Genomic DNA, 12,825 nt, shown 5'->3' with positions numbered 1-12,825 from the left:
TGCCCTTGTGATTTTTTAATATGTTCCAAACTTTATGCCAAGTATGATAAATATCAAACAGGGTTAAAGTAATGAGCAAAAAATTAATTAATTTTTTTTTTAAATAAAACGCCATGTAACTCCGTAAGCGTTATGTGTCAATTTTTCATATTTTCAGCCCAGGATTATCCAGTCAGCGTATGTACAATTATTAATGAATCACCCTGTATATTTAAAATATCCACTATTTCTTAGTGCCCCAGATTTCACTGGAAAATTCTGTGTATGGTAACAATACATACTTCGAGTGGAAGTGCACTGAAATGTTGCTCTGAGTGCTCTGTGCAAAAATAGTTGATCAACTCCCTCCTGGCTTATGCTACCTTTTGCATAAAAGTATAAAAGCTGTAAGCAGTTTTCATTATCTGTAATAAAAATTATAGATTGAGGTATGCATTTTTTATATTACCTAGTACTAACTTAATTTATTTGAATTTTAATGGAAATATACATGTTATATTGAAATTTTTTAAAAATTGTGTATTGACAAATATAATTCCGATCAATACAAGAGTATTAGATGTTTCCGAAGTAGTCTAGAGTATTTCTTCTAATTATTTTATAAAGAAAGATTATATTAACACATGTCCATTAATACAGGGCGTTAATTAAGTATGTACAATAAATACAGCAGACGATTATTTGAGTGACTTTAAGACAAAAAGTTCATATAAACATTGGTCCGCAGATCCTTCATTTTGAAGACACGGGGTGTTAAACTTATGTAAAAAATTGCTATTTTGTAAATGCCTTAAATAGCCTTTATCAAATTTTTCGTTCTTTATTTATTTTGAATAAGAAACAAACAGGTTAGAAACAACCTAATGACTTGTTTCTAGAAGAGAAAAAGAAATGTATATACATGCACATATCTGACTTACCTAATTAAAATAGAAAATAAAATAAATACAAAATAAAATTCAAAATAAACTGCAGCAAAGGAGCAGCCGGGAAAATAGAACCAGGACAATCAATTTCAAATAAAATCTATATTTCGGATAACTCTATTAAATGTTATTAAGGTAGTACCAAAAATGTCTATAGATATTCTATATACAGGGATGGCCAGAAGTACGGAATAAAATGTATATCTTTTGAATGAGTTATTTTTTTTTAAAACGCCGAAACACGGTAACTGATTTTGATTTCTTCCCATTTTTCGGTTATATAATAATTAATTTTTCTTCAACCCCCTAACCCCCAGCTACCCCTACTTCTTTTTCAAATGGAAACATAAGGCATTAGGGGGCTCGTTGAAAAGCTTATAGAAAACCGAATCCAGCCATACCAAATAAACAAGTTTTACTTTTTCAATAGCAAGGTTTTTAGGGTTGTATAAAACACCTACTTAAAATAGACCTAAATAAAATTTAATTATCTTCAGTGTTATCCTCCATGAATTTGCACAAAATAAAATAAAGAATTTGAAACTGTACCTATCATTGCTAACGCAAAAAAAGATATATTTTTTATGTTGCATTTTTTTGATACCACTTACTTGCCAGGCTTTCTGGTTAATTTTTCGCTTTAGTTGTAAATTGGAGTTTGAAACGGTACTATTGTGTCAAAATCAAGTTATTTACTGAATTGCATTGGTATTGTCGGAAAGGCAACGCATCGAAATACTGATATTGCTTGGATGTGGAGACAAAATAAGAAGTCAGGCTGAAGTGCGCGATTTATTTAATGCGAAATATCCCGAAAACCAAATCTCGCAAGGGACAGTTAGTAAAATATTTCACAAATTTGAGGAACACGGTACAGTACAGACTTTGTCCAAAACTGGACGGGCACGTGCTTTGAATGAAGAAAAGAAAATAGACAGTGCATTAGAACTTGTTGAAAATCCTCATACTTCAACTGTTTCATTGGCCCGCATTCACGATGCTTCTCGAACTGCAATTCGAATGTTTCAGAAACAAGAGAAATACCACCCCTATAAGGTACGTTCTGTCCAAGAGCTTTTGGAAGACGATTATGATAGGCGATTACAACTTTGTGAAGAAATGATGAGGCGGTGTGACGAAAATAATGGTTTTCAAGGAGACGTACTTTTTTCGAATGAAATAATTTGGTTCCATCAAGATGGCGCTCCCCCACACTTTGGTATTGATGTTCGAAGATACTTAGATGAAATGTTTCCAAATCGCTGGATTGGTAGACGGGGTACAGTTGAATGGCCGCTAAGATCCCCCGACTTAACACCCCTGGATTATTTTCTTAGAGGATATTTGAAAGAAAGAGTCTACCAGGACAGACCGGATAATATTGAGAATTTAAAGAACAAAATTAGGGCGGAGATGCATAATTTACCAGCTGAAGTCATTCAGAATGCTGTGGACAGCATTACTATCGTCTTTGAGAATGCCTAATAGTGAATGGAGGACATTTCCAGCATTTGCGACATTGAGTTTATTTTTGTAAATAATCTATTTGTTACAATTTCTAAATGAAAAAATACTTGTTTATTTGGTATGGCTGGATTCAGTTTTCTATAAGCTTTTCAACGAGCCCCCTCATGCCTTGTGTTTCAATTTGAAAAAAAAGTAGGGTAGCTGGGGGTTAGGGGGTTGAAGAAAAATTAATTATTATATAACCGAAAGATGGGAAAAAAATCAAAATCAGTTAACGTGTTTCGGCGTTTTAAAAAAAAATTAACTCATTCAAAAGATATGAATTTTATTCCGTACTAGTGGCCATCCCTGTATATGTACACATATTACTAATAAGAGTACTAGAGCTGATATGAAAAATTAATTATGTTGAACGCATATGGTGGTCAGGTATATTTATATTTATCTGAGACAATAGATAAGGAGCGTCATAACCTCCATTCAGCACTTTATGTAAAAATTTTAATTTTCGTGTAATTCTCCTATTTTCTAACTTATATATCTTAAAGTGTTTATGCAATGGATCATAGGAAGCAAACCCGGGACTAATATAATATTTTTTGTAACAGATACTTTATAAATTTGGTTTGGATTTATTCAAGAGCTTCCCTAATATACTGTTTTGAAGGGTCTCAAATAATAGATCCATATTCTAAACGACTACGAATGAGAGTATTAAATAAATATAAAATAGAATTAATATTTTTAAAGTCAACTGTTACTCTATTAATGAAACCCAAAAGTTTATATGAAGCATTAGTTTAATTCATTCACATGGTTTTTAAAACTCAAATTAGGTTGAAAGTTAATTCCTAGATCTTTAAAGTCATAAACTAAAAATTATTATTTACTGTATAGACACTGTTATTTGTAGTGTTAAGGGGCTAGTTTAACCCCAACTTGATTAGATTTATTAAGTCCGGTGGCGTTCCGAGCGGTAACTTACCGAATATTTTTGACAAAAAAAATGTACGCCACAGACTTTTTCGTAATTTTTATATATTTTTTGAATTAAGCAACTAAAAATACAACTTTTTTGTCTCTTGAATGTTTTTCGTATGTTGATTAATTTTTGTAGAAAAAAAAATAAAATCCACTTAATTGCATATCCCTGCATCATACAAGAAAAGTTTCTTTTGTAAATTATAATTTTTTTTATAATTTTTTATTAATAACATGTAACATCTAAATAACATAAAGTACAAATAACACTGCCAAATTACAAAGGGCAAAGGGTATTTAAGATATTTACGAAATAGCAATTTTTTTACATCCTGTATCTTGAAAACGAAGCATTTTGTCTTAAAATCACTCAAATAATCGTTTGTTGAATTTATTGTACATACTTAATTAACACCTAAAATATAAATTACTAAAGAAACACCCTGTAGTATGTTTCAGAATATACGGGGTCGCTGATATGTATGGAAACGGTCGATTATCTCCTAAGGTATCTATCGAAAAAACAATGAAGAGAATTCTTTGAAGTTATGCTAAATGTGGTGGAAAATCAAATTAATTCGACACAACAGAGGGCTTAATATCATAACATGAGTCGATATTCCATTCAAAAAATTTGTAAACGGGAAAAATTACATCCATATAAAATTCATTTGTTACAAGAATTGAGTGAAGACTATTGTGATCATATAATCGAGTCCTGCAAAGTTGTTATGGATTGTGTTCTGACGAATCTAATCTACATTACGTAAAACTGACAGAAATGTAGGTATTGGTTAGACCAAAATCCACATTGGATGGAAGAAGTTCACACTCAACGACGACAGAAAGAAAATGTTTCGTGTGGGATTATTGGTAGACACGGCATAGAACCCTATTTTATAAGCGGAAATATGACTTATGAACGATATTTATTACTTTTGCCTGAACATATTGTTTCAGAGCTTAGACGATTATTCTCAAACTAACAATCCCAATTTACCGGCAGAACAAATATGGTGTGAACATGATGGGGCTAGTCCACATTTTGAATGTGTGGTACGGATATATCTAGATGAAACTTTTCCTGATAAATGGATTGAGCGCCGAGAGGAAATTGAATGGTCAGCTAGTTCCCCCGATATGACTCCGCTTGACTTTCTTCTGTGGGGTCACATAAAAAACGTATTCTACAAAAATAGGCCGCAAAATATCGAACAGTTGTAGGAAAGGATAAGGTTTGAAATGTCCACCCAACACCTTTTTAGATTCATTAAAAAATTTAGTTCAGTGAGGTAAATAGTGAACACTTTCAGCTCCTTATAAAATAGAATTCCAAAGAAAATATTTGTTATTTAATAAAAAAATAAAATAAATAAATCTCATTTTTCTTTTCTTGCATAACTATTGTTTTCATAAAATTTAAAATATTCATGACATTCATAAAAAAATACGTTTTTCAAAATAAATATTCATGATTTGGGTCCCTTTTTCTTTTATAAATTTGAGAGTAGTCAAAAGTTACTTTCAAAGTTTGATATCTGGAAAATTTAGGTACATGATGTGCTACATGAATTTTGTTTAGAATTTCGAGAACATTTGAAATATGGAATAATATACAAGGTGTTCTATTAAAGGAAAAACAGCTTTATTTCGTCATGACTTTTTGACTAATTCTGTATTCTTCATTTTTCTTTATTATAATATATTTCGCAAACGCTAAAACTTTTGTGTTTTATGATTTTTCGACAGTTGTCTTACTTTAGGATATAATCGACCGTTTCTATACATATCAACGACCTTGTAGATGACAGAACAGAACAATTCAAATTTCTGCTCTGGATTTTCGAAATACTTATAGAATTATAGCCAAAGAGTTTTAACAACTATTGGTGTTTTTTACTTACTAGTAGAACAGTTCTATTATTAATGATGTGATAATTTGCAGCCCTTATATGAACACCTTCCTGACTCCTCATCATCATAATCAGGAAATCGTTTCGCAAATGTCGCAATTGCGGTAGGTACCATTTGCACTCGGAATATATAGTCTCTGCTGCTGCTTCTGACTAAAAATAATTATAAAGGGTGTTTCTTAGTACTACGAAAAACTTTTCCTCGCCAAAAATTACGAGGGAATTTTCCATATAAATTTATTTTCCAAAACATCGAAGTTACGGAATGTTTTTGTGAGAAATAAAATAAAAACTGAATTTTTGACCCGCCTCTTTAAAGGGGTATAACTTTGATAACAGTCGTTTTTGAAAATAAGTTTATGTAGAAGAGTGCCCTACTTTTTCGCAATATTAAAGAAACACTCTATATAATATGTGACTATGTTTAATTGCTTAGAGTATTCTTTTAATACATACCTGGTCCATCATTACCTGCGCGGGAAAGCCATAAACCAAAAAAGATTCTGTGAGTACACACAGTATTGTTGCAAATATTCTAATTTGATCCAATAAACCCGATTCGCTGAAAAAGATTATTTATAACAAAAATCATTGAGGTGAATGAAAATATATTTGCAAGTAATAATTCTAAGCTGTGAGGCCAGGCGCATTGGTGCTATGTTTCATACTGAGAGGACAGTTCATTATTGGCACTTCTTATTTTTTTCAAATGGGAAATGTGAAATATAATGGTCAAGTGGTTAATTTTGTTTAAAAATGACCGCTTGCGTATAATGCCAGACGTTATTGCAATAACTAATAACTATGGAAATCAGATGGTATAGATTCGAAAAAAGAAAAGAAATGTAGTGATAATTTACGTTAATCATTATTAGTCCCGATGTTTTTTACTACATAAATTAATATAAATAATAATATCTGTTTCAGTGTTTTAGTTTGTCAACATTTGTGGCAAAAAAGGAAATCGAATAGTTGAAACCTTTGAATTTACCTATTTTACTCCAGTCGAATTAGAGTTTGAACGTAAAAAAATAATTAGTAGACATTTTATTACACTTTATGACGCGGAAGTGTATGTAGAATGATAATATCAAAAAAGTAACTCGAGAGAAGTAACGCTAATTTGGAAAATTGCAAATTTACGTGTTTTTTCACATTTTTACTGCCCACGAAAGTCTAGACGACCTATCGGAAAATTAGTCATTTTATGTTCTGGGCAATTAATTACCTACAATTTAAGGTATCTAAAGGCATATTTCACCAACTTGTTAACTGTAAAATAAAGGTTGAACCCTTTCTTTAATTGTCTCCAAAATCCCGGTCTGCATACGTCCAATAGTTAATTGACAAATTAACGTTATAAAAAAAACTGTCTTGGGAACAAAGAGACGTAGGTGATTTCTCTTTTTTTTAATTCCCGTAAAAGTAAGCTCTATTTAATGCAAAAAGAGCGAATTCCCGAGCGACTGTTGCCTGACCCTGGAACAATTTGTTTATAACGTCCTACTTTTTTAGTTATAAAGGGCTACTTAATTTTAACTTTTTGAAATTTTTCTTTTTCGATGCGCTTGTTTGGATCAATTATATATCTACGATATTAACTTAAACAATTATTTGCAAAAAACAAGCAAAAAATCAATTAACAAATACCTTGAGCAACGATTTCACGGTCAATCAATTCGGCCTTTGGCGCACATGTTAATCTTTACATTGACTGTCTTTTCCATAAATTTCATCAATATTCATCGCTTTTTGCAATAATAATTTGCAATTTTCCAAAACTGATATTTCCGTGTTTGAACATTATTTTACAATTAACAAATTAGTGAATAATGAATTGTAGGTAATTTAATTGCCTAAAGCGTAAAATAACTAATATTCAGATGGGTCGTCTAAGTTTTCAGGGGCAGTAAAAAAAGTGAAAAACACATACATTTGCCAATTATTTGCAATTTGCCAACTTAGCTTCACTTCTTTCGAATTCCATTATTGATATTATCATTCTACATAAACTTCTCCGACATTCAGTGAAAGAAAATGTGTAGCAATAATTTTTCAAGTTTTCAGGTTTTATGATCTAATTCGACTGTAGTACTTAATAATGCTATACATTGTACCTTATATTCAGGTTTAATCGATAATAAATATATTTGACACAAGAGTTTGTGCAATTTGCTGAAAATTACATTTCTTCAACAGTATTAAAAATAAAAAACCGTTGTTCTGTCTTAAAATTGTCACTTTTTAAAAATTAGATGATATAATTAGCTTTAAAGAAATCTTTGTTACAGATAATACCATAATTTTTGTAAAATAATTAATTTCTTCGACAGGAAAAAATATTTTTTCTTTGCATAAAGCAAATGGCCCCAAGTAGAGAAATCGAGAGGATTGAGATCCGGGGATCGAGCGGGCCAATTCTGTGGTCCTCGACCTATCCACTGATTTGCATATGTTTCAGTTAAATGCTGACGTGCTACTTGACTAAAATGGGCGGGAGCCCCATCATTCATAAAAACCATATCCCTTCTGACGCCCAAAGGAACTTCCTCCAGCAGTACGGGATGCACTTCTCTTAAAAATTGAACGTATGCCTCACCATTTAATCGAGGAGGTAGAAAATGAGGCCCAATTAAATAATCCCCAATAACTCCGACACACACGTTAAGAGAAAACTGTTCTTGATGGTTAGTTTCGACAATAGCGTGAGGGTTTTCATCAGCCCATATGTGGTAATTATGAAAATTAATAATCTTGTCCCGAGAAAAACTACATTCGTCTGTGAATTCGATCGTCTTCAGAAAGTCACGATTTCTTCTTATCATTTCCAGCATCCAATTGCAAAATTCAAGACGGTTCGGAAAGTCTCGCGGTAACAGTGCCTGTACTCGTTGCAGATGGTAAGGGTATAAGAGAAGTTCCTTTAAAATTCGAAATACCGTCATATGATCAACATTTAGCTGGAAAGCAATCTTTCTAGTACTGGTAGTAGGTTGTTCTTCTATCAAATTAAGTACTGCTGCCTCAAGCTGTGGTGTTCTTACTTCTCGATGGCGACCACAATCCTGCGTTCTTTTGTTGAATGAACCATATTCACGTAATAGTTGATGAAGTCGGGCAAATATTCTATGTGAAGGATGCTGCCGTTGAGGATACATTTCAGCTTATCTTGTAGAAGCTTCTAACCCATTCCCCTGCGACAGACCGTAAACGTAATGCATATCAGCCATTTCCTCATTTGTGTATGCCATTTTAATAACAAGTGAATTATTAAAGTAACAAATTAAGAACAGAACAACAATACACAATTACTATTACTTCAATTTCAAAAATTTACAAACTGACAGCTTGATTCCAATTTAATTGTCAGTATCGCTAATAGCGGCCTACTAGATAAATTAGTTTCGTATTTTCGTTTTATGGCGATATGTATCTTGTTCGTAAAATAATTTTTTGCTGCGAACTGGTTTATTTTGGGCAAAAAATTCAAGAGACATTTTTTTTTAGAATGAAACAGGCTATCGGAAATAAATTTTTAAATGGTAAACAAATAATAAGACAAAAAGTTACGTTGGAAATAAATTTTAGGGGTTGCGTTTTCCACCCCTTACAACCATGGGGTAAACCAAATAAATTACTGGCTAAGTGTCTTTTTGGTAGTAGAAAATGTCAGGTTAATTTCAATATTGTAACTTGTTTAGTGCTTGTGAAAAAAATTGTTAAACAAATTTTATGTACCCCCTTTAAGGGGGAAGTTTCTTTATATGAAAGATCCTATCTTTTTTTCGATGAGGAATCACCCCCTTAAATGTTTTACACTTATTTAGTTACACCCTGTATATGTCACTTGCGATTTCTAATTAATTTTAATTATGTTTTTCCCATAACACCTTTGGCATGTACTCTATTTGACCAAAATGATAATATTTTTATATTTAAATTTCTGAAATTTATTCTGTTCTAGTAATCCGACTCTGCTAATAATTCATAATACTAATACTAACAATTTTTTTTAATCAAATATTTTTTTAGTTTTATAACAATTATTTCAACCTTTCTCTTCACCGTGTTGTATTCAAGTAGAATTTTAATTTAACTTTTTAAATTGCTCTCAATACTCTGATTTCATCTCAATATATATGCTTATATGTTGCTTACTCCAATTTACCATTAATTAATTTTTTATAAACATTTTTATGGAAAGAAAAACATTTTTTTTAGTTTTTTGCTTATAAAACCTAAACTAACAAAGTAATCTGAATGCTCAAAGAGACAATTTGAGTAGTATTATACTTCTACTTTTAAAATCCGCTTGAAAAATTAAACTTGGACCACCATCAACGCATCCAGAACGTTTGCAAAATAATGCACCAAAAAATTCAAAGTGCAATTGTGCCAAAACTAATGGTCCGACAGCGACAGCTTTGTGTACACTTAAAGTACATATAATTTACAACTCTTGTGCACAGGGTCAGCTCTACAACTCGGAAAATGGCGGAGTAACGAATTTTTAAAATAACGCTAAATTTTCAGATTTTTCCGGGATTTTTTCGTTTCAAATTATCCGATCGGATCGATCGACCTCTCGTTTTATTCGTATTTCGATTCTCTACAAATTTAGGTTTTATAAGCAAAAAACTATATAAAAATGAGTTTTTCTTTTAATAAAAATGTTTATAAAAAATTAATTAATGGTAAATTGGAGTAGGAAACACATAAGCATATATCTCTTTTACATGATGTCCGTTTGCAGCTAGTATTTTTTTAAAAAATCACTGATTTAATGCTCTATTGATTGGCCTAATAACTAAAGGTCCAGTGATGTGTTTTTTGTTCAACTCTTTGTAAAAATTAAATTCAGTCTTTTGCTCTGTTTCATACCAAAAATACTTACCCTACTGTTGAATTATACATAGTTATACATATCATGGAAATGTTAGTCACCATCAACAGCGCAATTGGCACACTTAATAATGTATTTAAATCGTCGACGTAACTAGAAAAAAACTGAATTATTTTTTTGTCATTAATAAATAGAAATGAAACAGAAAATATTGAACATCAAATTTTTCAGAAATTTAAGGCGACGGATTGATTTCTTTCGCCTTTCAAGGATCAAGACTTAAAGTATATATTATTATCTTTTTAAGCAATCTTTAATAGGTATTAATGGGTATTAAGAAAAGTATGTTGGCATTAAACTGTTGTAGTTGAAGTCGCCTAAGTTGTTCTGGTTCTACAGTTCAGAGTATAATTTGTGTGAATGTATAATGTTGTATAATTTTATGTTCTGTATAATTTTTGTTAAATTGTTTTAATGTTGTATATAGGATTTACACATTGTACTTTTCTTATAACAATACCAACTGTTTTACAGTTCAAACTCAAACTGAAAATTGACATACCACATTTGTACGAATGTATGTAAACAGTGGTCAAATAAATATCTATCCATCTATCTATCTAAGTCTCAAAAAATTGGAATATTTCCATGAACCTGAAAATGGAAATGAGCATTTGAAAATTATTATCCATTTTTGTATTATTTATCGGGTTCGGATCAATTTGAGTATTCATAATATGTATCTGGAATGAAAATCAGTACAACTCCACCCCCAAGACACCCCTAAAATATGGGTTGAAAAACTAAAATATTCATATCTCAGGTTATTACGAGATTGTTTACACGTTTTTTTTTTATAAATAATTCTATATGGTTAAGAGCATATGTGTAGAAATCCTCAAGGCACTTTCATTCCGAAATATTCCTAAAATAGGGGTAGAAAAACTAAAACATTTATATCTCAGATTGTTATGAGATTATCCACCTGTTTTTTTTTTTGTAAATTTTATTCTATACGGTTAAGAGCATGCGTGGGAAATTATTTTAATCATTTCCATCTCGAAACACCCCCAAAATAGAGGATATATAGGTAAATATAAGGTGATTTGTAGCGTCGAGTTTCGGACTAAAGATACATGATAGTGAGATTTGGCTAATCACGTAACAACCTGAGATATAAAGTTTTAGTTTATCAACCCTTAATTTGGGGGTGTCCGGGGGTGTAATCGTACTGATTTCCATTCCAGGTATATGTTATGAATATTCAAATCGATCTAAATCCAATAAATAATAAAAAATTAATAATTATTTTCAAAAGTACTCGTTTCCATGTTTATGGAATTATTCAATTTTTTGAGAATTTGCGTCCTTGATATCTCGAAAACTGTTAATTTCCGGACTTTGGGCCTATGAACACTTTTGATCAGGAGGGTGTCAAGTACAACATATCAATAATTTTCAGTGTAAAAATTAGCTTTTATAAGGGCCTGTGCAAAAATAATGTATAACATAATGGCAGTTTTGCAATCGATCGTTTGTCAAGAAAATAAAAAGTAATGATAAAATTAAATTGATTTTTTCTACAAACGTCAAAAAATGACAAGGTTTGCGCATTGACAACAATATGCGAAGTGGCACTTTTTTTCGGATTCTTACGTTACCATGACACCGTGCGCGAAATACGTCGCGCACTAGGGTGCGAAGTATTTCGCACACTGCATGTAAATTAATAAAAGTTTTGTATTTCAATCTTTGAAAAAATGAAGCAAAACTCCAAATTATTATTTATTTTTAAATGAATAACAATTAAATACTTTTAAAATAATGATAGAATTTTACAATAACTTTAGTTATTATTTACAATATTAACATTAATCGTACAACCAGTACACGAACCAATATTTATTCCTAAACCAGATAATTCAGGTTCAGCTCGGGATATTGGGGTTTTGGGGGTTGAAACACTACTAATTTTTGAGGTAGAGGTGATACCATGTGATCCTGAAATTTCACAATCTAAAATTTTATTTGATATTTGAATCTTATTATTGATAGAATCTTCCACGTATCCTTCGGCCACGGTGGAAGATTTCCATCCCCCGTGTCTCTTCAAACTACATATATCACCCCCAGCATTAGCAAGAAGTGTGGCCGAGGTTCTCCGAAAACAGTGACCTGTGTAAGCATCAGAATTTGGTAATTTTAAGTATTTTGCTATTAAGCTGGGCATCCCTCCAATAGAATTTATTCCAACAACTTGGTTAATGCATCTCTTATTTTGATACTTCAAAAACAATCGGCGACTGCTAGCATAACTTGGACGAAGAGCCACGTATTTTCGGTAAATATCGATATAATCTAGATTCGAAACCGTAAAAATTCGTTGTATGTTCGTTTTTGTATCCGGTACTTTCACAATCAAGATGGAACCTTTATCTTCTATGTCATCGACACTCATTTTAGTGAGTTCTTCACGGCGGCAAGCACCAGAAATACCCAATATTAAAACGACCTAAAAGGATATCGATATTTAGTAATTTAAAATACATATAAAACAATGATTAAAAATATACCTTAGCCATCAAATATATTTCATCATCTGCCTCTCTTATGAATTGATTTACTTCTTCTCGAGTTAATACCTTGGATTTCTTAGGGTTGTGTCCAACTGACAATTTTTTCAAATATGGAACCA

At 31.4% G+C, this 12,825-nt stretch overlaps 1 protein-coding gene across 1 annotated transcript in view; it reads right to left on the bottom strand.

The window, feature by feature from the left end:
- Window positions 1-353: 353 nt before the first annotated feature.
- Window positions 354-12,825, bottom strand: part of LOC111692072 (odorant receptor 22b-like) — a 14,197-nt gene continuing 1,725 nt past the window's right edge. Inside the window, exons 3-6 of the mRNA XM_023455773.1 lie at window positions 10,182-10,283; window positions 5,744-5,849; window positions 5,279-5,440; window positions 354-404 (exon numbers count right to left, since the gene is read on the bottom strand). Of these exons, the coding sequence (XP_023311541.1) occupies window positions 354-404; window positions 5,279-5,440; window positions 5,744-5,849; window positions 10,182-10,283 (421 nt within the window). The remainder of the gene's footprint in view (window positions 405-5,278; window positions 5,441-5,743; window positions 5,850-10,181; window positions 10,284-12,825) is intronic.

Source organism: Anoplophora glabripennis, unplaced genomic scaffold (assembly GCF_000390285.2).
Source record: "Anoplophora glabripennis isolate ALB-LARVAE unplaced genomic scaffold, Agla_2.0 scaffold549, whole genome shotgun sequence".
Lineage (NCBI taxonomy): Eukaryota > Metazoa > Arthropoda > Insecta > Coleoptera > Cerambycidae > Anoplophora > Anoplophora glabripennis.
Note: the sequence above shows the minus strand (reverse complement) of the source record. Positions and strands in the feature narration are given on the sequence as shown.